The sequence below is a fragment of the Nannospalax galili genome, unplaced genomic scaffold (assembly GCF_000622305.1).
Source record: "Nannospalax galili isolate Female #2095 unplaced genomic scaffold, S.galili_v1.0 scaffold1687, whole genome shotgun sequence".
Classification (NCBI taxonomy): Eukaryota; Metazoa; Chordata; class Mammalia; order Rodentia; family Spalacidae; genus Nannospalax; species Nannospalax galili.
Window position 1 is genome coordinate 327,075 of NW_008357037.1, and position 24,080 is coordinate 351,154.

General features: G+C 50.4%; 2 protein-coding genes across 3 annotated transcripts in view; both read right to left on the reverse strand.

Moving 5' to 3' along the window:
• The window catches only part of Tgfb1 (transforming growth factor beta 1), a 20,908-nt gene extending 129 nt beyond the window's left edge, over positions 1-20,779 (reverse strand). The window contains exons 1-7 of the mRNA XM_008854993.2: positions 19,529-20,779; positions 15,281-15,441; positions 12,125-12,242; positions 8,275-8,352; positions 7,949-8,096; positions 672-825; positions 1-181 (exon numbers count right to left, since the gene is read on the reverse strand). The exon at positions 1-181 is cut by the window's left edge and continues 129 nt beyond it. Of these exons, the coding sequence (XP_008853215.1) occupies positions 23-181; positions 672-825; positions 7,949-8,096; positions 8,275-8,352; positions 12,125-12,242; positions 15,281-15,441; positions 19,529-19,883 (1,173 nt within the window). The 5' untranslated portion in view covers positions 19,884-20,779 and the 3' untranslated portion in view covers positions 1-22. The remainder of the gene's footprint in view (positions 182-671; positions 826-7,948; positions 8,097-8,274; positions 8,353-12,124; positions 12,243-15,280; positions 15,442-19,528) is intronic.
• A 442-nt stretch (positions 20,780-21,221) lies between these two features.
• The window catches only part of B9d2 (B9 domain containing 2), a 9,576-nt gene continuing 6,717 nt past the window's right edge, over positions 21,222-24,080 (reverse strand). For both annotated transcript variants that reach the window (XM_008854995.3, XM_008854994.3), the window contains exon 4: positions 21,222-21,813. In XM_008854995.3, the coding sequence (XP_008853217.1) occupies positions 21,500-21,813 (314 nt within the window). In that variant the 3' untranslated portion in view covers positions 21,222-21,499. The remainder of the gene's footprint in view (positions 21,814-24,080) is intronic.

Genomic DNA, 24,080 nt, shown 5'->3' on the forward strand with positions numbered 1-24,080 from the left:
GGGAAGGGCTGGGGGCGGGGCCTCAGCTGCACTTGCAGGAGCGCACGATCATGTTGGACAGCTGCTCCACCTTGGGCTTGCGGCCCACGTAGTACACTATGGGCAACGGCTCCAGCGCCTGCGGCACGCAGCACGGCGACGCCGACGCCCCGGGGTTGTGCTGGTTGTAGAGAGCCAGGACCTGCGAAGCAGGTGGGCAGGCTGGTCAGGGCGGCGGCCAGGGCTCACCAGCCTCTCCCCAACCATGTCTCTCTGTGTCTCTGTCTGTGTGTGTGTGTGTGTCTCTCTCTCTCCCATCCCTGCCCCGTCTTTCTGTTTCTCCCTCTCTCTCCATCTATGTCTATTCCCATCTCTCCAATTCTTTTCTTTCTTTCTTTCTTTTTTTTTTTTTTTTTTGGTCTTTTTGAGACAGGGTCTCCCTGTAGCCCCAGCTAACCTAGAACTCACTGGCTGGCCTTGAACTCACAGAGATCTGCCTGCTTCTGCCTCCCCAGCTCTCCAATTCTTATCTCTCTCTGTCTCTCCTTATCTCTGTCTGCCCATCTCTGCCTGTTGGTGTCTCTTTCTCCCTAGCCTGTGAACTCACCATTGATCTTGACCTCTCTTTCTCTCCCTGCCCACTCCCCAAGTCTCCGCTTCCTGCTGCCCCCCCCCCCCGTGGTCAGCCAAACCTTGCTGTACTGAGTGTCCAGGCTCCAAATGTAAGGACAGGGCCCCAGACAGAAGTTGGCATGGTAGCCCTTGGGCTCATGGATCCATTTCCAGCCCAGGTCCTTTCGAAAGTCAATGTAGAGCTGCCGCACACAGCAATTCTTCTCTGTGGAACTGTGGGTAGGAGGAAAGCAGGTCAGCAGAAGGGCAGCCACATTGCCCCTCCTGGCCTGTGTGTGCCACACACTGGGCTGCCCCCAGCCTCATCTCCACCTCGATCTCCCCAGCACCCCTGTAAAAACCACAACAGGAACAGCAGTGATCACAGCCACGGATGAAGCACTTCCTGCAGTCAAGCACTGTGTGAAGCAGTGATAAACATCTGCAGGGCTCACAAGCCACCAAGAAGCCCCAGGAGTACTCACAGGGGAGGGCAGAATAAACCATGGCCCATCCACACACTGAGCACAGAAAAGTAATCACACAGCACCACATGTGCTGACATGTCCTATTTGTACAACAAATGTTTACTGAGCTACTACTGTGTGCTGCTCTGAGTACAACTGGTACAAACAAAACAGATCTCTGCCTTCTGGAGCCATCTGCTGTAGCTTTTTACATCACTCCTCTGCTCCAGACCTGGCTCCAGACGTGGCTCCAGGCCCAGCCCAGACCTGGCTCCAGACCCTACTCCAGTCCAGTCACAGCAAATGCCTGTTATCACTATGAGCCTGTGTTAACCAGATCTGGCCTGCCTCAGCTTCCTCTCTCACCTGAGCCCTCTCGGCCGGCCACATTGCCTTCCTCTCTGGTCCCCAGACACAGTCCTAGCCTGGCATTGGACCACACACACTTGTAATCCCAGAATTTTGGAGGTAGAGGCAGGCAGATGAGGAGTTCAGGGTCATCCTCAGAAACACAGTGAGTTCAAGCCTGAGCTACACAAAAACCCCCCTCTCCAAAAGCCAAAACAGACAAGGCATGGGGGGTACATGCCTTTAATCCCAGCACTTGGGAGGCAGAGGCAGGCTGATTTCTGTAAATTTGAGGCCAGCCTGGTCTACATAGCAATTTCCAGGCCAGCTGGGGCTACAGAGAGATAATGTCTCAAAAAAAAAAAAAAAAAAAAAAACCAGAGTAACAAAAAAATTAGTCTTACTTCAGGGCTTGTGCACATGCTATTTGCTTTCCTGGATTGTGCCTCCCATAGATACCCACTCTGGCTGGTTCCTTGACTTCATTTAAAGCTTGGTTCAAATATCCATCACTCTGAGAGCCTTAATTCCTAAAATAGTGCCCCAAAGGCAGCAGATGCTCTACAAGTATCAGTTACACAAATGTACACAGTCATCTCAGGCAGGGCTTCCTGAACTACCAATCCAAACCGTCCACCTAAATGACGCTTAAATTCCATTCTGGGCCATGTGGCACTGAAGTTATTACAAGAAAATATAAACTATATTTGAAGTTGGTCAAAATCCTGATAGTGGTTGAAGCCTAGTGAGGGTTCAGAAAAGTACACTGTATTATCTCTGTTGTGTTTGTCTACATTTGTAATTTCCATAATAAAACAATTTTAAAGGCCAGGCACAGTGGAACATGCCTTTAATCTCAGCACTTGGGAGGCAGAGGCAGGCAGATCTCTGTGAGTTCAAGGCCAGCCTGGTCTACATAGTGAGTCCAGGCCAGCTGGGGCTACAGGGAGACTCTGTCTCAAAAAGATAAAAAAATAATAATAGCCGGGCATGGTGGCGCACATCTTTAATCCCAGCACTTGGGAGGCAGAGGGATCTCTGTGAGATTAAGGTCAGCCTGGTGTACACAGTGAGTTCCAAGCCAGCAAGACTAAAAAAACAACAACAAAATATATTGAGGATGGTACATCTACAAATCTTTTTTTGTTGTTGTTCTTTTTGAGACAGGGTCTCCCTGTAGGCCCAGCTGTCCTGGAACTCACTATGTAGACCCAGGCTGACCTTGAACTCACAGAGATCCGCCTGCCTCTGCCTCCCAAGTGCTGGGATTAAAGGCATGCGCCTGACCTCCGCGGCACTGCACGACATGGATGCACTCACATACATGCAGGAAATACACTTGTACACATAAAATAAAAATAATTTAAAAAGCCAATTTTAATCAGAATAAGAATAAGAAGTAGTCCCCAATATTTCTTTTTTTGCTTACTTGCTTATTGCTTCTTGAGACAGTATCTCACTATGTAGCCCCAGCTGGTCTGGAACTCATTATCCAGACCAGGCTGGGCTCCAACTCAGAAATCTGCCTGCCTCTGCCTCCCAAGTGCTAGGATTACAGACGTGTACCACCATACCCGGCCTTGTTTTGGGTTTTTGGAGATAGCCCAGTCTGATGTAGCCCAGGTTGGAATCCAGTTCCCTATAAAGCCCAGGCTACTCTTAACTCCTGATCATCTTGCCTCTGCCTCTGCCTCCCAAGTACTGGGATCCTGGGTGAACACCACCACACCTGGTTTCCAATATCCATTTCTTTTTCTTTTAATATGTTTTATTTAATATTTTTATTTTATGTGTACTAGTGTATTGCCTGCATGTATGTGAGTGCACCCGTGTCGTGCAATGCCACAGAGGTCAGAAGAGGGCGTCGGATTCCCATGGACCCGGATTTAAGGACGGTTCGTAGCTGCCATGTGGTGCTGGGAATCGAACCCAGGTCCTCTGCAAGAACAGTCAGTGCTCTTAACCGCTGAGCCAGCCATCTCTCCAACCCCTCAATATCCATTTCTTTCTAGCCCCTTCCTGGATTTGCTTTCCTTTTCAGGGCATATCATTACCTGTTATTTTATTAGACTGATTATCTGTCTCCCTCTCACTACAGGAAACTGCCAACGTACAGGTAATTGGCAAATGCTGGGTGTATGAATTAACTGATAAATATATTACATTTTGAGATAGGGTCTCACTATATAGCCCAGACAGGTCTTGAAGTCACAATGACCCTCATTCCTAGTCTTCTTAGTGCTAAGATTGCTGGCATGTACCACCAGGCCCAGCAACATGTCATACTTTAAAGACATACATTGGAGAAGAATCGTATGTAAGACTCTACTCTTCTGGCCTAAAGATTTCCTAGGCTTCGTTGCCAAGGCTAGTCCTCCCAGCCAGGCCCAGCCCCCATGTTCCTGAATGGAATGTGGTAGTCTGTGTGCCACAGACACTAGGCAAGAGGTCTACCACTCAGTTACATCCCAACCTTTTAAAAAATTTTTATTTATTTATTTATTTTATGTGCATGAGTGTTTTGCCTTCTTGTCTGTAAGTACATGCAATGCCTGAGGAGGCCAGAAGAGGGTATTGGATTCCCTGGAACTGAAGTTACCAATGGATGTTCGCTACTATGTGAGTGCTGGGAACCAAATCTGAGTCCACTGCAAGAGTAGTCAGATGTTCTTAACTGCTGAGCCATCTCTCCAGCCCTGACAGCCCTTGTTTTTTAAAGACTGGGTCTTGCTATGTCACCCAGGCTGGCCTTGATAATCCTGCCTTAGCCTCCCAAGTGCTGAGATTACAGGCATTCACCTTATCCTGCACCATGGGGAAGAGGAGGGTTGAGATACGTTCTTAATCAGTAGCTTAGGTTGGCCTAGAATTCACTATGGAGCCAGAAAGAGCACTTTAGTGTCCATGTTCAAGACAGATGCTAACCTCAGGATGCAAAGGCATAGGAATAGAATAACCCAAAATCTGTCACACGTAAAGACTGGCAGGACATGTATTAAAATGCTTACAGTGAATTTTTAATGTACAGTACTGTGATGGGTGATGTTTATTGAATTTTCCAGATTCTCAGAACAAAATAACTGAAAGAAAGAAAATTCAGGTTCCTCCTCATGACACCCCCCCACAAAAGACTAAAATTTGAGCAAAATGAACAAAGAACATGTGAACCACATCCAGCTGTGTACACCTGTAATCCCAGCATTTGATAAACAGAAGCAGGAGGACTGTTCCAAGTTTGAGGCCAGCCTGGTCTATGTAGCAAGTTCAAAGCCAGACAGGGCTCTGTAGGGAGATCCTATCTCAAACTACTACCACCACTGGAAAAAAAATAAAAATCTGTGGATATATACACAAGCATGCCACACACAGGGACCGTCTCTGGCAGGAGATTCGACAAGCACTAACACAGCTGATGAGGAGAGGTGATGAGGAGATGGCAGGGGTATTGAACAAGCCCTCCAGGTGACTCTGACACTCCCATCTTTCTTGTCCAGGACACATTCAGGCCTACTTCAAGCCAGACCTGGGCCTAGAACAGCTCTTTCCTTTACAAACCTCCTCTGCCCGGCCTGTGAAGACCCAGCAGAGTCTAATCTGTGAAGGGATCTAGCTGGGGACCCAGGGAAGGCCCAGGACCTCAGCAGAGAGAGGTGCTGTTTGAGCTGGTGAGCTGACACAAAAACAACTTTACTTCTGGCAAGTTTCCAACATACACTGAACCAGAGTATGACTTTATAAATTGAAATCCCAGGGCTGGAGAGATGGCTCAGCGGTTAAGAACACTGGTTGTTCTTGCAGAAGACCCAGGTTCAAATCCCAGCACCCACATGGCAGCTAACAACTGTACATAACTCCAGTCCCAGGGGATCCAACACCCTCGGGGAATGTGTCATCCATTTATGGTCTGCGAAGGCATTACTCACAAACCAGTAAACTTACAGGCCATCAAAACACTTGTAGAAATAAATAATAAATAAATAAATAAATAAATAAATAAATTGAAATCCTTTCTCTGAAATGCTTAGGACTAAAAGAAATTTTCGGATTTCAGACCTTTTGGGGATTTAGGGATATTTGGGTAGGCTCTACCATAGGTTAAACACCTTCCCCGGCTCCTTTTTTAAATTTTTTATAGTTCATTTTCATTTTATATGTATGAGTAGTATGCCTGCATGTATGTGCACCTGTGTCTTGCAAAGCCCAAGAAGGTCAGAAAAAGGCATCGGATCCTCTGGAACTGGATTTACAGATGGTTGTTAGCCACCACGTGGGTGCTGGAATTCAAACCCGTATCTTCTGCAAGAACAGTCAGGGCTCTTAACCACTGAGCCATCTCCCCAGCCCCCTCCCTTATCTTTGAGACAGATTCATGTAGCTCAGGCTTTTTCAAACTCACTATATAACTAAGGATGACTTTGAACTCCTGACCCTCCTACCTCTACTTTCCCACTGCTTGGCACCATGCCAGGCTAGATTTTGGATTTTTGAATTAAGGATGTTCAACTGGTTCATGGACACCTCACACTCTCACAAGTATCAGCATCAACAGTTGCCAATTCATGGCTAATTTCATTCAACCTACTTCCTACCACTGTATTCTTTTAACTCATTTAGTTTCTACATAAAACTTCTCTAAGAAAATGAAAAATATTTTAAAGCCTAAGCATGATATGGAGGTATAATTCAGTATGCTCATCGGTACAGCACCTGCCTGGAATCCCCCAATGAGGAACTGAGGGTGTGGCTCAGTAGTAGAGTCATTGCCTAGAACTCACCAACGGGTAGGGGTGTGGCTCAGTGGTAGAGTGCTTCCCCACCATGTGTGAGGTGGGTTCCCTCTCTAGTATCATCAAAGCACCAACAACATCAAACTACCCGGTAAAAAAATTAACAGTGATTCAGCTGGGTGTGGTGGCCCACACCTTTGGTCCCAGCACTCGGGAGGCAGAAGCAGGCGGATCTCTGTAAGTTCAAGTCCAGTCTAGCCTGGTCTACATAGTGATGGTCCCAGCACTCGGGAGGCAGAAGCAGGCGGATCTCTGTGAGTTCAAGTCCAGTCTAGCCTGGTCTACATAGTGAGTTCCAGGTCAGCTGGGGCTACAGGGAGACCCTTTCTCAAAAAGACCAAAACAAAAAACAAAAAACAAAAACCCAAAAAACTAACATTTCAACTCTCTCCATCTCCAATGTTGCAGCTTTGCATGAGCATACCATTCTAGAACTAGGTGTGGTAGTGTGTATTGGTTATCCCAGCACAGAGAATTCAAGGCAAATTTACCCCTGCAGGGTAAAGCCCTGTCTCAAAACAACAAAGGTGGGGGAGCGTACCATTCTAGAATTAGGTGTGGTAGTGTGTATCAGTTATCCCAGCACAGAGAATTCAAGGCAGCCTTAGCTACAGGGTAAAGCCCTGTCTCAAAACAACAAAGGTGGGGGAGATGGCTTGGCAGGGAAAGGTACTTGCTGTCAAGCCTGACAACCTGAGATCCATCTCTGGTACCCACATGGTAGAAGGAAAGAATCAGCTCCTGCAAGTTGTCCCCTGACCATCACATGTATACTGAGTCACAGTTATAATCACACACCCAAGATAAACAAAATAGCATAAAAAATCTAAACAGAGTCTCCCACTGTGACAGTACTCCCAACATTCTAGGATCTCCACTTTCCAACTCTTGAGGATCTTGGCACCTTGGATTCCTGTATTTATTTATTTATTTATTTATTTATTTATTTATTTATTGATACTAGGTTTCCCTATAGCCCCACCTGGCCTGAATATCACTCTGTAGACCAGTCTGGCCTCAAGCTCACAGAGATTTGCCTGCCTCTGCCTCCAAAGTACTGGGATTAAAAGTGTCTGCCACCATGCCTGGCTTGGATGCCCATATTTCAATACCGCTTCCAACATTCCACATTTGAGCCCACCAGCCCCTGCAGGAGGTTCCACCTCCCACTTCCTAAGATCAGAGCATTCCAAGATCCAAGCATTCCGCCCCATTGAATATTCACATTCTGGCTTTCTCCACCTCCACCCTCTGCACACTAATGTCTGCACACTGGATCCCATTCTATACCCAATATTCACCACTCTCATCTGCCAACATTGGGAGGCCACAGTCTGCCAGGCATGAGAAACCAACATGATAACCTTCTGATTCTGAGCCCAAATTCCAACACTCTCCCTTTCTTCAGTCCAACCCTCTCCATTTCCATTGCTAACACTGAATCCCAACATTCTAGAATCCCAGCTGCCAACAGTTTAAGAATCCCAACAAGACAACCTTCCAATACTAAATTCCAGCTCTCATGTCCAACATTCTTGTATTCTCTGATTCCAATGCTCCATCAAGAAAGCAACCACATGCCCACACTACAGGACACTCAACTGCCCACACCCCAGCAATCTAGAATCAGGAACTTGTCTCCAAGCCCTTCAGGCTAACAGAGCACCAGCCAGGCATATATGGTGGAGCACCTAATCCACGAACAGCAATCAAGCTGCCAGCCTGCGCAGCCTCAGTCGAAGGTAGGAAGCTCACCTGAAGCAGTAGTTGGTGTCCAGGGCTCGGCGGTTCCTGGAGCTGTGCAGGTGCTGGGCCCTCTCCAGTGGGGTGGCCATGAGGAGCAGGAAGGGCCGGTTCATGTCATGAATGGTACCCAGGTCACCTCGGCGTTTGGGACTGATCCCTGCTTGGGTTTGGGTGTTGAGGTGAAAGATACACACACACACTCACACACACACACACACACACACACAAACTCACACTAACTCACACACACACTCACACACACACAGACACACACACTCATGCACATGCACACAGACATTGCCAAGCATGGGGTTGGGCCAGGGAAGTTGGCTCACCGTTGATTTCCACATGGAGCACGTTATCTTTGCTGTCACAAGAGCAGTGGGCACTGAAGCGGAATCCCTGTATTCCATCTGTGGGAGCGGGAGGCTGGTCTAAGTGTATTGCTCACCCAGCCCGAAGGAAGAGGCCAGAAGGAAGCAACCCCAGGGCTCCATCCTGCCCACACACCTCACTCCTTGCTCTTAATCAATTCCCGTTTATTCAGGGGTCAGGTCAAACATCACCTCCTGAGACAGGCCCCATAGCATGTCTACCCCTCTCCCACTGACATATCTTTATTATATTCTCTGGCTCTGACATTTGTGTTTGGCTCTTCATTTCTTTCATTGTTCTCAGGAGAACAGCACTCACGATGCAGGGATCCGTTTTTACTTTTCTTTCTTTTTTCAAACTAGAATTACATAGATCTCTGTACAGTACATGCACATGGCTGTGAGCTTGCACACACATACAGAGGTCAGAGTGTGATGTCAGGTATCCTCCTGTATTATTCTCCGTCTCCTGGACTTGAGACAACATGTCTCTGAACTGGAGCGCAGCATGACAGCCAGGCTAGCCAGCCATCGAGTCTGTGAGTGCACCTGTTTCCACACAATAGAGTGGAGACAGCCTCCACTAGTAAGCTAGGGCTACCATGCCTGGCTTTTTATACGGGTGCTCGAGATTTGAACTCAGGGCCTCATGATTGCAGAGCACGTACTCTTACCCACTGAACCATCTCCCCAGTTCTCTTTTTTCTTTTGTTGCAGATGGGGGTGGGTCTCCTGTAGTCCAGGCTGACCTCAAATTTCACTGTGTAACCAACAGTGAACCTGAACTCCTGTTTTCCCTTCAGCCTCTACTTCCCAAGTGCTGGGATTATCACATCAAGTCTGACTTGGATTCTTGTTTTCCTTGTACCCCATAAAGCCTGGCCCTCAGCCACAAAAATCAACATCTGCTCTGCTAATGCTACATAGCTGTAAAGGTGGTATAACGGTCAGTATGGTTCCCTTCCAGTGCCAGACCCTCATCTAAACCGAGTGGCCCTTTAATCCTCAAACTCTCCCATTTTACAGACCAGGAAGCTGAGCACACCAAAAGGAAGTGACTTGTCAAGGCCACACAGGTAGTCAAAGGCAAGGCACGGTACAAACCTAAGTCCGCATACTCTCCCACCCTGCATGTGGGAGATGTTCATTTCTTTCTTTTAATAGTAAATTGCTGGGGCTGGAGAGATGGCTTAGTGGTCAAGAGCACTGTCTGCTCTTACAGAGGACCCGGGTTTGGTTCCCAGCATCTACATGGTAGCTAACAAGCATCCACTCCAGTTCCAGGATCCAATGTCCTCTTCTGATCTCTGAGGGCACTGCACAACACAGATGCACTTACATACATGCAAGCAATACACTCATATACATAAAATCAAAATAATAAAATATTTTTAAAATAATAAGTTACATCTTTGTCCAAAATTCTTTGAAAACAGTGTCTCCCTGTAGCCCCAGCTGGCCTAGAACTTTCTATATAGACCAGGCTGGCCTCAATCTCGCAGAGATCTGCTTACCTCTGCCTGCAGAATGCTGAGATTAAAGGCATGTGCCGCTACCCCTGGCCTAAATTTTTTTAATTTTTATTTATTTTATGTGTTTTCATGTGTATAGGGGCGTATGGACCAAGTCATGCACGTAAAGGTCAGAGGACAACTTGTGGGAGTTAGTTCTCTCCTTCCATCATGTGGAGCCTGGGGATCAAATTCAGATCATCACTGGGCATGATTATGCAAGTCTTTAATTCCAATTCTCTGGAGGCAGAGGCAGGCTGCTCTCTGTGAGTTCAAGGCCAGCCGGGTCTAGGATACAGGGAGACCCTGTCTCAAAAATATCAAAAAAAAAAAAAAACCAAACCCCAAAACCTCAGGTCATAAAGCCTGGTTGCAGGTACCTTATCCACTGAGCAACCTCACTGCCCCAAGGGAGATGTTTCTTGAGTGGACACACATGATTCTTTTATTTAAAATTTGTTTTGAGGGGCTGGAGAGATGGCTCAGCAGTTAAGAACACTGGCTGTTTTTGCAGAAGACCTGGGTTCGAATCCCAGTACCCACATGGCAGCTAACAACTGTCTGTAACCAGTTCCAGGGGCTCCAACAGCCTCTTCTGTCCTCTGCGGGCATTGCATGACACAGGTGCACTTGCCTACATGCAGGTAATACATGCATACACATAAAATAAAAATAAAATATTTTTTAAAAATGAAATGCTACCCTTTATTCCATTTTCATGATTAAAGACAGTATAAGGCAGGGAGGCACAAAGTCAGCAAGCACCTCTCCCCCATTGTATCAGTCACTTTTCTGTAGCTGTGATAGAAAAACTGATCCAAGCAATTTAGGAGGTCAGAAGAGGGTGTTGGATTTCCATGAAACTGGAGTTAACCAATGGTTGTTAGCCACCATGTGGGTGCTGGGACTCAAACCATTATCTTTTGCAAGAGCAGCCAGTGCTCTCAACTGCCGGGCCATCTCTCCAGCCCCTTATTTTTATTTTATGTGTATGAGTGTTTTGCCTGCATTTATGTAAGTGCACCACATGTGCAATGCCCAAAGAGGCCAGAAGAGGGCATCAGAGTTAAGGATGGTTTTTAGCTGCTATGTGGGTCCTGGGAACCAATTCTGGGTCCTCTGGAAGAGCAGTCAGTGCTTTTAACTGCTGAATCATCTCTCCAGCACCATACACGATACTTTCTAAGCTCCTATTTTATACCAGACCTTGCATTGGGTGCTTTGGACTCAGCATCCACTAAGACAGAAGAGATCCTCTAGGCCCTTTTGCAGTGGCCTGGGACACCCTTCCTGGTGCCCACCTGCTCCACTCCTGTAACCTATCTGGCTATACTATATCCCATGAGTCTCCACACACTCACCTCACCCAGGAAGCCCTCTTGGACCCTAAACAGGCTTGGATGCCTCCTCTGGGATTACACAGGGCTCTGGGCTTCCCTCACTCCAACCCTGCCCCCTCTGTAGGTCTCCTCTTCTGGCCTTGATCATACTATGTCATTAGAGTCTGCTAAGGCTTTGACAAGACCTTGATGTCCAGAAAGACCATGTGAGAGCAGAGTCCAGCTTGGGCTTGGTTTTGACTGTGTCCCTCACGGTACCCAGCACAGGGCCAGGCACAGCAGAAATCCGTGGCATTTACTGAACCAACGTAAGAGCGAGAGGATAAGACCTGAGATACAGGTTCTGTGGTCTTAGGAGCAGGGAAGACAGTTCTTTCTTTCATTTTGGTCTTTTTGAACAAGGTCTCCTGTAGCCCTAGCTGGCCTGGAATTCACTTATGTAGACCAGGCTGGCCTTGAACTCACAAAGACCTACCTGTCTCTGCCTCCCGAGGGCTGGGACTAAAGGCTTGCACCACCACAACTGGGCTGGCACAGGATACTTTTACACATCCTTCTTTTCCTGGCTGGTTCTCCTCATCTCTCACACATCACCTCAGCTGTCCCCTCCTCCAGGAAGCCTAACTTGTGTCCAGGCAGAATCAGGTACCTCCTGTGTGCTCCCTTCCAGCCCTGCCCAATCTAGGTCATCATCACCTAGCTACAAGTCAGTTCCTCCTTTATCTGAGGGACCATGAGCTCTTGAGAGCAAGCATGGGGCCCTTTGGGCACTGGGGAGTGGGGAGGCAGAAAGCCTAGTTCAGGAAATGGACAAACCATAGATGAATCCATCAATCCATCACAAGGGCATCTCTTTGGCATCAAGATCACGTGAAGAGTGCTAAGCAGGGTGATATCAGGACAAACAATAGGCCTGAAACTACTGAGAAGTTGAGGGTGGGCATGGGCAAGCAATCTCACCTCCTTGGCTCAGCCACTGCCGTACGACTCCAGTGACATCAAAAGACAACCACTCGGGCGTATCTGTGGGAGTCAGCAGCCGGTTGCTGAGGTAGCGCCATGAATTATTGCTGTATCTCTGAATGGAAATAAATAAAGCAAAGAGGAATGGGGAGCGGCCATCATGCCCCCAGGTACACTGACTGCACCCTGACTCTACCTACTCCCACAAACCAGCTTCCAGACAATCCCGAGACACTGGCCTCTCACACCATGCTACGGGCTCTTCAGGCTCCACTCTCAACCATAGCCCCAAAGAGGAGAGAACAGATGGAGAATGAGCCCCAAGCTGTGGTCAAAGTACCATGGAGCACCTCAGCCTCTACCTCAGATTCCCTGTAGGCCATGGGTACTTTTCCCATCTTAAAGGCCTTAGTTTATTCCATGGTAGAATGCTGGGCCCTAGCATCTGGGACAGGCCACAATGCCAAGCAGCTGCTGTTCACATGCCAAGGTCTTCTGAGCATATAGTTCAGCAGTTTTGACATCCCGCCTTAACAAAGTGGTAACTTAATTATTAATTTAAATTAAAAAAAATATTTCTTTTATTGGCCAGGCATGGTGGCGCACGCCTTTAATCCCAGCACTCTAAAGGCAGAGGCAGGCGGATCTCTGTGAGTTCGAAGCCAGCCTGGTCTCCATAGCTAATCCAGGCTAGCTGGGGCTACAGGGAGACCCGATCTCAAAAATACCAAAAAAAAAATTTCATTTATTATTTTTACTTATGTGTATGAATATGTGTATTGCCTATATGTATGTAAGTGCACCTGTGTTGTGCAATGCCCACAGAGGTCAGAAGAGGGTGTTGGATCCCCTGGAACTGGAGTTATGGACGATTGTTAGCCACTATGTGGGTGCTGGGTCTTCCACAAGGGCAGCAGGTGCTCTTAACCGCTGAGCCATCTCTCCAGCCACTTATTTATTTAAATTTTAAAATTGTTATTTATTTACCATTATTATTACGTGTTTGCATGAACATGTGCATGTGTATACAGTGCAGTCCTAAAGAGCATTCTGAAAGTGTTATTTTTAAATTTTATTTCTTTTTATTTTATGTGTATGTTTTACATGCATGTATTTAAGTGTGCCATGTGCATGCAATATTCATGGCGGCCAGAAGATGGTGTCAAATTCCCTGGAATTGGAGTTACGGACTGTTGTTAGTGGCCATGTGGATGTGGCTAGGAACCAAACTAGGGTCCTTGGCAAGAGCAGCCAGTGCTCTTAACTGCTGAGCCATCTCTCCAGCCCCATGAAAATGTTATTTTTGAAGTCCAAAGTAGCAGCTGCTGACCAAGAGATTATAGAGCATTTGAAATAATTTCTTGGTCTGAGACAAGGTCTTACTATATTGCCCAGGCTGGACTTGAATGCTTGGTTTCAAGAAATCATCTTGAGAAGCTTGAACAACAGGTATGTACCACCACATATGGCTCAATTAAAAAGAATTTTTGAGATAGACTCTCATGTAGCCCAGGTTGGCCCAGAACTCACTATATAATCCTTGAACTTCTGCTTCCACCTCTCATGTCGTGGTTTATGCTGTGCTGGGACCAAACCCAGGTTTTCATGCACACTAGGCAAGCACTTTATCAACTGAGATACATCCCCAGCCCCTCAATTTAAATTTTAATCAAGTAAACTGTTAACTACTGGTAACCACGTTGGACAGAGGGCTTCTGGACCCCTGACCTTTTTAGAGATTCTGACTTTCTTTTTTGTTTTGTTTTTGTTTGTTTTGAGACAGGATCTCACTATGTTTCCCTGGCTGGTCTGGAACTTCACTATAGAGACCAGGCTGGTCTTGAACTCACAGAGAGCAGCCTGCCTCTGCCTCCTGAATGCTGGAATCAAAGGATTCACCACCACACCCAGTCCTCTTTTTTTCTCAAGACAAGATCCCATGTAGCCCAGGCTGGCTTCAAACTCCTGATATTCGTGCCTCCATCTCCTAAGTGTTGGGATAACAAGTATGCACTCCCACAGGCAGCTGAAAATCCCAACTTTCCTTTCTTCTTCCTTCCTTCCTTCCTTTCTTCCTTCCTTCCATCCTCCTTTTCTTCTTTCCCTCTCTGTTTTGTTTGGTTTATTTTCTTTCATGTGCTAAGGATTCCATCCTTAGCCTCCATCTAAAGATAAGATAAAGATTCCATCTAGTGCCTCACTCAGGCTACCAAGTATTCTACCACTGAGCCACACCCCCAGGCTCTCATTGGTGGATTAGGCAGGTGCTCTACCCCTGAGCCATGCCCTCAGCCCCCTCACTGGGGGATTCTAGGCAGGTACTCTACCACTAAGCCACACCCCAGCCCCTCACTGGGGGATTCTAGGCAGGGGCTCTACTACTGAGCCACACCCCAGCCCCTCACTGGAGGATTCTAAGCAGGTGCTCTATCACTGAGCCACACCCCAGTCCCTCACTGGGGGATTCTAAGCAGGTGCTCTATCACTGAGCCACACCCCAGCCCCTCATTGGGGGATTCTAAGCAGGTGCTCTATCACTGAGCCATGCCCCCAGCCTCTCACTGATAGATTCTAGGCAGGTGCCCTACCACTGAGCCACACCCCAGCCCCTCACTGGGGGGATTCTAAGCAAGTACACTACCACAGAATTCCATTCCATTCTTTGTTTTTGTTTTTGAAGACAGGTTATGTAGACCAGGCTGGCCTTGATCTCAGAGATCCTCCTGCCTCTGCCTCCCTAGTGCTAGGATTAAAGACTTGAGCCACCACACCTGGCTTTCTTTCTGCATTCTTTTTTTTTTTTTTTTGAGACAGGGTCTCCGTGTAGCTCCAGCTGACCTGGAACTCACTATGTAGACCGGGCTGGTCTTGAATTCACAGAGATCCACCTGCCTCTGCCTCCCAAGTGCTGGGATTAAAGGCCTGAGCCACCACGCCTGGCTTCTTTCTGCATTCTTAAAGAGCTCAGCTCCTAAGATTCAGCTATTCAGCCAAAAGGATGCAGTCTAAAGGTTTTTTAAGGCCCTAGGATTCAACATTCTTTGCTTCTCTATCCTCTAGGACTGGCACTGTTGGCCTGATAGCCTTTGAGCTCACTCAGCTGACCAAGCTCAATCCTGGTGATCTGTCCACCTCTCAGGCTCATGGCCTCACCTGGTACAGTTCCACGTGTTGCTCCACACTTGACTTGAACCTCTGCAGACGCAGCTCTGCCCGGGACAGCAAAAGCGGATCAGGCACTGCTTCCCGAAGGTCTGACGTATTGAAGAACATATACACACTGTGTGGGATGTCCTTGATTTTATCATAGATTGCTAGGTGGGAGGAGCAGAGGGAGAAGATATCAGGTATGTGACAGGGATGGGGGGACAGGTACACCCACATCTGAGCCCATGGGTCTGGAGCTGACAGCTCCAGGTTGGAGTTCCTCTCTGATACATTTTAGCTGGCTGACCTCAGGGGAGGGCTTCTTCTTTTTGCCTTTGTTTTCTCCTCTGACCAGTCCTACCCACCCTTCTCTCCCATGAAGCACCACCTGTCAGGTTGCCCTCCAGTGTATAGCTGTCAAGGCCAGCCTGGGTTACAAGATACCCTGTCTCAAAACGAAACAAGATTGTAGACATAGACATTAGCTTCGGGGATCAGAAAGTATCTCTCCTTTCTCTCAGCTGTGTGATGTTGGGCAATCCAGACTGTGTCTTTTTTAAAATTTTTTTGGGGGGGTGTTTTTGAGACAAGGTCTCCCTGTAGCCCCAGCTGGCCTGGAACTCAATGTAGACCAGGCTGGCCTTGAACTCACAGAGATCCGCCTGCCTCTGCCTCCCGAGTCATTGACTTATGTTGCAATGTCCTCTTTTTTAAATATTTTGTCATTTTTATTTTATGTGTATGAGTATATTGTTGGCATGTAGGTAAGTGCACTGTGTCATAATGCCCGCAGAGGACAGAAGAGGCCCTCAGATCCCCTGGAACTGGAGTTATGGACAATTGTTAGCTGCCATGTGGGTGCTGGGATTCAAACCCCGGTCTTCTGCAAAACACTGATAAGAACTGAGTCATCTCTCCAGCACCACTGTCTTTTTAAAAATATTTTTTTAATATTTTATTCATTGTGTTTATGTGTATAAGTGTATTGCCTGCATGTGTGTAAGAGCACCCATGTCATGCAATGCCCATGGAGGTCAGAGGGTGCCACTGACAGATTCCAGGCTAGACCTCTAAGACTGAGCCATACCTCCAGACTTCTATTAGTGGAGTCTAGGCAAGTGCTCTACCACTGAGCCAGTTTCCTGTTACTCTAAAACAGCAGCAACATTACACTCCCAGACTCCCAATCAAGGTTTTCCTTACTGAAGTACTGTATAACCTGTGAGAAGTGAATTCCTCTCTTCAACTCTAAGAGACCATCCAATTCCAGGATTATAGGTACAAATAAGGCATAGGATGCAAGTTAAGCACGTGACACGGAGTCTGTACACACACACACACACACACACACACACACACACGCACACACCAATAATGTGTATGCTAGCCATACACTAGCTTGTAATCCCAGCACTTGGGAGGATGAGCCAGGAAAATCTTTAGTGGAGGAAAACCTAGTTATATATTGAGACCTTATTTTTATTTTTTGTTTTGGAGACAGGGTCTTCCTGTAGCCCCAGCTGTCCTGGAACTCACTATGTAGACCAGGCTGGCCTCAACCTCACAAAGATCCGCCTGCCTCTGCCTCCCAAGTGCTGGAATTAAAAGTGTGTGCCACCACTCTTGGCAAGAGAGACCATATTTAAAAAAAAAAAAAAAGTGGGGCTGGAGGGATGGCCCAGCCAGTGGTTAAGAGCACTGGTTGTTCTTGCAGAAGACTTAGGTTCAAATCCCAGCACCCACATGGCAGCTAACAACTGTCTTATAATTCCAATTTTAGGGAATGTGATGCCCTCTTCTGTCCTCCTCTGGCACTGCACGACATGGGCGCACTTAACACATGCAGGCGTAACATTCACATTGTATAAAATAAAAATAAATAGATAAAAAAAATTTAAAAAGGGATGGGGGTAAACAAAGTGAAAGGTAAAGAGTGCTATTTGACAGATGTCATTCAAAATACTTTACAAAGATGAGGACACTGAGGCCTCCCAATACCATGAAGAGGATTCAAGCCATCTGGTTCAAGGGATTGCCTGTTTTGTTTTAAGACAGGCTATCGGGTAACCCAAAGATTGCCTTGAACTGATCCTCCTGCCTCTACCTCCCCAGTGCTGGGATTACAGTTGTGGGCCACTATGCCTGGCACAGACTGCAGTCTTAACCCTTAACCTGTGCTACTTCCCAGCCATGCTATTATCAGTGTAATTAGTTTCATCCTCCCTTCCATCGGTCCCCGAGCCAGTTAGAAATGAAGTGAGTTCCTAGGTAAGAGCAGCTGGAGGACGGGGAGCCCGGTTCACAAGACAACGTCCTACTCCCGAAGTCTGGGTGGTGGGGATGAAGAGGTAAGAGCGTGGAATCCTGGATCAACTAGGACAACTGCTTTGGGCTCCAAGTGGGGTTGAGAAGATGTCGGAGACACTGATGTGGAACAGACGGCACCCCTTCCTGTGCCCCCTTCCCTACTCCCTCCCCAGGGCCCCTATTCTTGGTGGAGGCTGTTACTCAGCAAACTTCAAGGGAAGGGCAGAATCCTGGCTGGGGGTAACAGATAGAGGAGAGAAATGAGGGCAGGAAGGATTGAGGATGTGGCAAGAGGGAAAGATGGAGTGACAGATGAATGGGTATGTGGGAAAGGAGACACGGAGATAGGAAGGCACACGCCGGGAGAGATATACATAGGCTTGGGGGAGAAACAGTCGCAGGGATGATCAGAAATATCAATGTTAGACGCTACAACAGCGGTCACAGTAAGTGGCAGCCGCGGAAGGGTGTCAAATCAGCTGGAGAAGCCACTGGGCACAGGAAAGAGCCAGAGACCTATAAGCCCGCCTCTTAAGAGGAAAGGTAAAACCCAGGGGGGCGCTTCCACCACACCCCAGGATCCTGGCCCACGCAGGACGCCTGGGTCCCGCGTGGGCGCCGACCGGGTAGGGCCAGGAGTAGCCCTGCCCATTACTGGGGTGAGGAGGGCGGGAGACTACGCAGCAGCGGCAAGGGCGGGGATCGGACCTGCCTCGTCTCGCCCCAGGCTCCGCGCGCGATCCCCGCCTCCCCCCTCCCGGGCACGGGAAGGAAAGGGAAGGGAGGAGGGCGAGGCGGCCGGACGCTGGGGTTTCCCCAGCCTCCCCGAAGAGGAACTGGGACTCTAGGGGTGCAGACTGCCAACGTCCACTTCTGCGGGGTCCTCTTAACCCCTTCAGGAAGCGCAGGCTCCTCCCCGCGCGCGTGGCACCCACGTGGGGCTTTCTCACCCCTACCGACTCGTTTTCTCACTTTGGTCTCGCAGAGTCGCCCTCCCCCCTACCCAGCCTCTCTCCTAGGACTCGACTCCTGGGGCTCCGCCACTCCCTCCTTGCCCAGGCGCTGGCCGCTCACGCCTGGATGGCACCGTATCCCGGCTGCGCCCGCCTCCGGGGGACACCTTTCCCACGCCCGTCTCCCCTCTCTATAACTCAGTTCCCAGGAGCCGATATTCTAGATTTCCTAGGGTCCTGCTCGCTTCTTCCGCTGGGGTCCGCCCGCTTGCTCGTGCGCTCTCTTTCACGTCCGTTTCCAAAACACCCGTGACACCTCCTGGCGCATTTTCGGCACCCTCCGGGGTGGGGGTGGTCTCCGCTCCTCTCCCGCTAGCCTCCTGCTCCCTACAAGCAGGGTTTCCTTTCTCGTGTATTCATCATCTGCAATCCCACAGACACTCTGCACGAATTCGTGCCCCCGACCAAATCCCGCGTGCTCCTGGCGCCTTCTGGAAGTGAGCCCACTCTAGATTTTATTTGGCACCTCTGGGGAGTCTCTTCCCCTGGTTTTCTTCCGTCCTTGAATCTTAACATCTCACGACCCGGAGCTCTGGGGTCAGCTTTCCCCCACTGTCTCTCCCTTTCCCAAATGCTGGGCTCCTTCCATTCTCCCGAACCCTGCTCTCCTTTCTGCAAAGCAAACCCAAGGAGCCCTGCATCTTTATGCACCCCGAGGGAAAGCCTTTTTTTTTTTTTTTTTTCTGACTCTCCCAAGTGCTCCTCTCCCCTAGGAGACTCTACCGTCCTCCCTCTAGAAGAGGTCCACTTTGCTCACTGTCACCTGGGGGTAGCGACTCAGCGCCATCCTCTTCGGGACCACCTCCCTCCCGGTCCGCCCAGGGGTCCCCTTCCTCCAGCCAGTTTCCTCTGCCAGTAATTTCCTCCCCGTGACCCCGGCACTCCGGCGCCCCCTGGGGGCTCGGCCCTGGCTCCCCCGCCCCTCCGAGCTCACCGTTGTTGCGCTCCACCATTAGCACGCGGGTGACCTCTTTGGCATAGTAGTCCGCTTCGGGCTCGGGTTCGGGGTCGGCGCTCTCCCCGGCCACCCGGTCGCGGGTGCTGTTGTACAGGGCGAGCACGGCCTCGGGCAGCGGGCCGGGCGGCACCTCCCCCTGGCTCGGGGGGCTGGCGAGCCGTAGTTTGGACAGGATCTGGCCACGGATGGCCTCGATGCGCTTCCGCTTCACCAGCTCCATATCGATGGTCTTGCAGGTGGAGAGCCCTGCGGCTGGCCGGCCCGGCGACAGCACCAGTAGCCACAGTAGCGGGAGCAGCAGCGGCAGCAGCCGCAGCCCCGAGGGCGGCATGGGGGAGGCGGCGCCCCGCGGAGAGCGCGAACCGGGCGAAGGTGGGATGTGGAGGCCCCGCCCCTGCAGGGGCTGGGGGTGGGGGGCTCTCCCCGGGGAAAGGTAAGGGAGACTCCGGAATAACTCGAGGCTCTCAGGGAGAAAGCAACAGGGGCGCGGTGGGGCTCTGACACCGGGTGTCTCAGTATCCCACCGGAGGGGGGGAATAAAAAGTCGAAATGAGCGGGACCTGGTACCAGAAAGCGGGTCTTCTTAAATAGGGACGCTGCGGAGGTCTGAGGGCGATCAGCCTCCCGGCGGGGAGAGGGTCCTGGGATGCGGGGGACTCGGGAGGCAGGCTGGGGGGAGGGCGGCGTGAGGGGGTGCGCCCCAGGTTTGGGGTGAAGTCTTCGCGGGAGGCGGGGCTTGCGGCTCCGGAGGGCTGGTCCGGAATAGGGGGGGGTCTGGGGCAGGCAGTGCAGGGAGCGAGCGTCCGCGGCGGCGAGCCGGGCGGTGGAGTCCCCACAGGTCCTGCGTCCCCGCGGGACAGCACAGCGCCAGCGGTCCCCGCGCCTCCGGCTCCCAGCGGCAGCGGAAAAGTCTCAAAACTTTTTTTCTCTTCTCCCAACGAGCCCGTCCCTCCTCCCGCTCCTCCTCCCCTCCTCCCCGCAGTGGCGGCGGCGGCGGCCCGTCTCAGACTCTCCGGCCTCCGACTGCTCCTCGGCGGCTGGTTTACCGGCTCGGGGCGGAGGCCGGCTCCGCGGGCGGCTCAGAGCCGGGGGTGCCCCGGAGGGGCGTCCCCCCTGCCCCGGCCGGGGGCCTAGCTGTCTGGCAGATCCGCGGCGGGAGGAGGAGGAGGGGGACGGCCTGGGGCGCGAAGGGCGGCGGCGGCGAGGACCGGCTGGGGCGGCGGGGGTTTTGAAGCCGCCCCGGCCCCACCCAGGAAGCGCGCTCGGGGCGGGGGCAGCCCCAGGGGGAGGGCATGGGGGGGCCATCGTCCTCATCTCGCGTGGGCGGGCTCCGAGGGGGGTCCCTTCGGGCCTGCGGGGAGGGGGTGGGCACCCCGGCCCCGCCCCACCACCCGGGTGCTGCCTCCTGGCGGCGGAGCTCTACCAAAGCGGGTGATTGATGTGCCCCGTGGCTTGGGGGGTTGGTGAAGGGTCAATGGGAATGGGGACGCCATGAGAAACTGGGGTCACAGAAGAGAGAGTAGAGGTGGGGGCCTCGACTGGAGAGAGTGAACTGCTGGAACAGACTGAGGGTCTGTAAGTACGTCCTGGCGAGGGGCGGAGGAAGAAGACTGACGGAGTGTCAGTGGGAGGATGGGGCAAGAGGACATCTCATCTGACAGCTGCAGAGGGTCCAGGGAGGCACCATACCCGTGAGACCTGCACGCTTTTATTGAGTGCCCCTCAAGTGACAAGCAACCCCGGTGACCCACAGACCTACTACCCCGCAGTACAGAGCATGGGGCTCCAGGGAGAGCCTGGGCATGTGTCCTAGCAAGGACAGAAGGGCCATGCCTTGAGTGAAGTCAGGCCTGACAGTCTCGAGTCTGGACACATTCGTGACAGCTGTGCCATCCTGCACTGGAGGGGGCCCAGGACTGTGGAGGATGGCTACTGGAGGCTGGTCCCTCAGCACTCCACACCATAGCGGTCGAAGTGGCGCAGCAGCAGGCCAATATCAAGGTGCACAGTGCCACCAGCGGCTGTGTGCAGGCGATATCGGTCAGCTCCACTGTAGATGGTGTCTGCGTGCAGCAGCTGTGGCCCACCACCCACGAAGGCCCTTGCCAGCTGCTCCTGCCAGCTGCCCAGGGGCCTCCATGTGGGACAGTCCAGCTGGTGAGTGCCCGGGCTGCTGGGCACATGGCAAAAGCCATAGCCGGCAAGTTGGCAGCGGCCAAAACTGTCCTGGGACCACACCTGAAGATGGAGCCGAGGCCAGCCTGCAGAACAGGACAGAAAGAGTAAAGATGAGGGGAGGCAGCCTCTACTCATGGGTCCTCACCTCCTTGAAACCACTGGAGACCTTGGCCCAGTCCTGTTGCCCTGCATTATTGCCTCAGTTTCCTTTCTGAGTTCCCATGCCCTCATCCACTCCTACATAGTTGTCAAGGGATCTTCATAAATCTGTATTACTAAGGCTGGAGAGATGGCTCAGCAGTTAAGAGCACTGGCTGCTCTTGCAAAGGACCTGGGTTCTGTTCCCAGCACCCACATGCTGAGTAACAACCATCCATAACTCCAGTTCCAGGAGATCTAATGCCCTCTTTTGGCCTCTGCCAGTACTGCATACACATGGCACACTTAAATACATGCAGGCAAAACATTCATAGACATAAAATAGAAATTAATAAAACAAGTAAAATTAAAAACATAATAAATCCATATTACTCCTGTTCAGAACCAAGACAGGGCTCCCCAGCCCTCAGGATCGCGTTCAGCCTCCTCGGTACTCAAGTCTGGTCTTTGCTGACTTCCCTTTGTGACCTCCCTGGTGCCCGTGCGAGGGCAGCCCACTGCTCCTCGAGCTCCCAGGTCAGCAATGGAACCTTATCCTAGACCCCTTCCACCATCTCTCTTCATGGTCTGGCTCTGTTCACCCCCTGTATTCAGGCTTTCCCCTGTCCTATCCATCTTTCCCCTTCAGATGAGCTTCTCTGGCTTGGTAGTCAAAGTGCTTGGAGACCCAGCCCTTCCCCCACCCCCATCCTGCACCCTCCTGGGTGTCAGTCCCTGTTCTAGAAGCTGGGGACACAGCAGTGAACACAGCAGACAAAAATCCCTGCCCTGTGAAGCTGATATCCTAGACAACGAACATAGTAAATAAGTAAATTACAGGGTATGTCGGATGGTGATAACTGCTCTGGAGGAAAATAAAGCCAGGTAGGGTGGAGTTGGGGAGGTAGTTTGGGAAAGGAGGGGATAAAGGAAGCTTTACTAAAAAGAAAGTAACATTTTGGGCTAAGCATGGTGGTGCACAGCTGTAATCCCAGCATTTGGGAGGTTGAGGCAAGAGGGTCCCTACAAGTTCAAAGCCAAACTGGTCTACATAATGAGTTCCAGGGCAACCAAGGCAACATAGTAAGACCTTGTCTCAGAGGTGTGTGTGTGTGTGTGTGTCTGTGTGTGTGTCTGTGTGATTTTGATGCGCACTTGAGAGACTGAGGTTCCAGGCTAGCTTGGGCTACATACTGAGACACCATCTCAAAAAAGTAAAAATGAACCAGAAGGGGACATTTGTGCAAATACTTAAAATGGGCATCTAGGAGACTAAGGATCCCAGCTAAAGGGAAGAGCCAGTACAGTACAAAGATCCTGAAGTGGGAGCTAGCCTGGTGTGGGCAGTATGGCTAGATCAGAAAGAGGTGTGAAGGAGCAGAGGTGCCTATGTAATGCATAGGGCCATGTGATGCAAAGTAAGACTCCCAAGTGAAATGGAACCACTGGAAGGTTCTGCACAGAAGACAGGCATCTTCTTGATTGTCGAGTGATGTAGAGGGCCCAGCCCACTGTGGGTGGTGCCACCCCTGGGCAGGTGGGCCTGTGTTGCATAAGAAAGCAAGCTGAGCAGGGGCCAGGGGAGCAAGCCAGTAAGCAGGGTTCCTTCATGGCCTGTGCTCCAGCTCCTGCTTCTAGGTTCCGGCCCTGTGTTCCTACCTTGGGTTCCCTGATGAACTGTGACCTGGGAGATGTAAGACAAATAAACCCTTTCCTCCCCAAGTTGGTAGTGGTCAGAGTGTTTTGTCACAGCAATGGAGAAACAAACTAGAACAGAAATTAGTACCAGATAGTAGGGCACTACTGTGACAGACCTGATGCTGGAGGATTGTGGAAGCATTTGGAACTCTGGACTGGAAAAGCCATTGTGTACTTAGAGTTTGTTGCTGTGGAGCTTAGAACAGTTATGCTGGAAGAGTTGTGGACGATGGAGGCCTGGCTTGTGAAGCTTCAAAGAGAAATGGAGACTATCAGGGCTGTTCATGTGATATTTTGAATTGAGAATCTGCAGGTTCTGGTTGGGTGGGGCTGAAGAATCAGCTGTGATTAAGAGACCAAAATCTGAAGTAAAACCTTTGCTTTACTGGGACAATTGATGCTGGTTAGCTGGGGCTGAAAAATCAGCTATAAGTAACAAGAGACCAGCATCACTGTGGTGAAATCTGGGAGGTATTTCCTCAGGGTCAGCACACAGAGGGGACCCAAGCCTCCA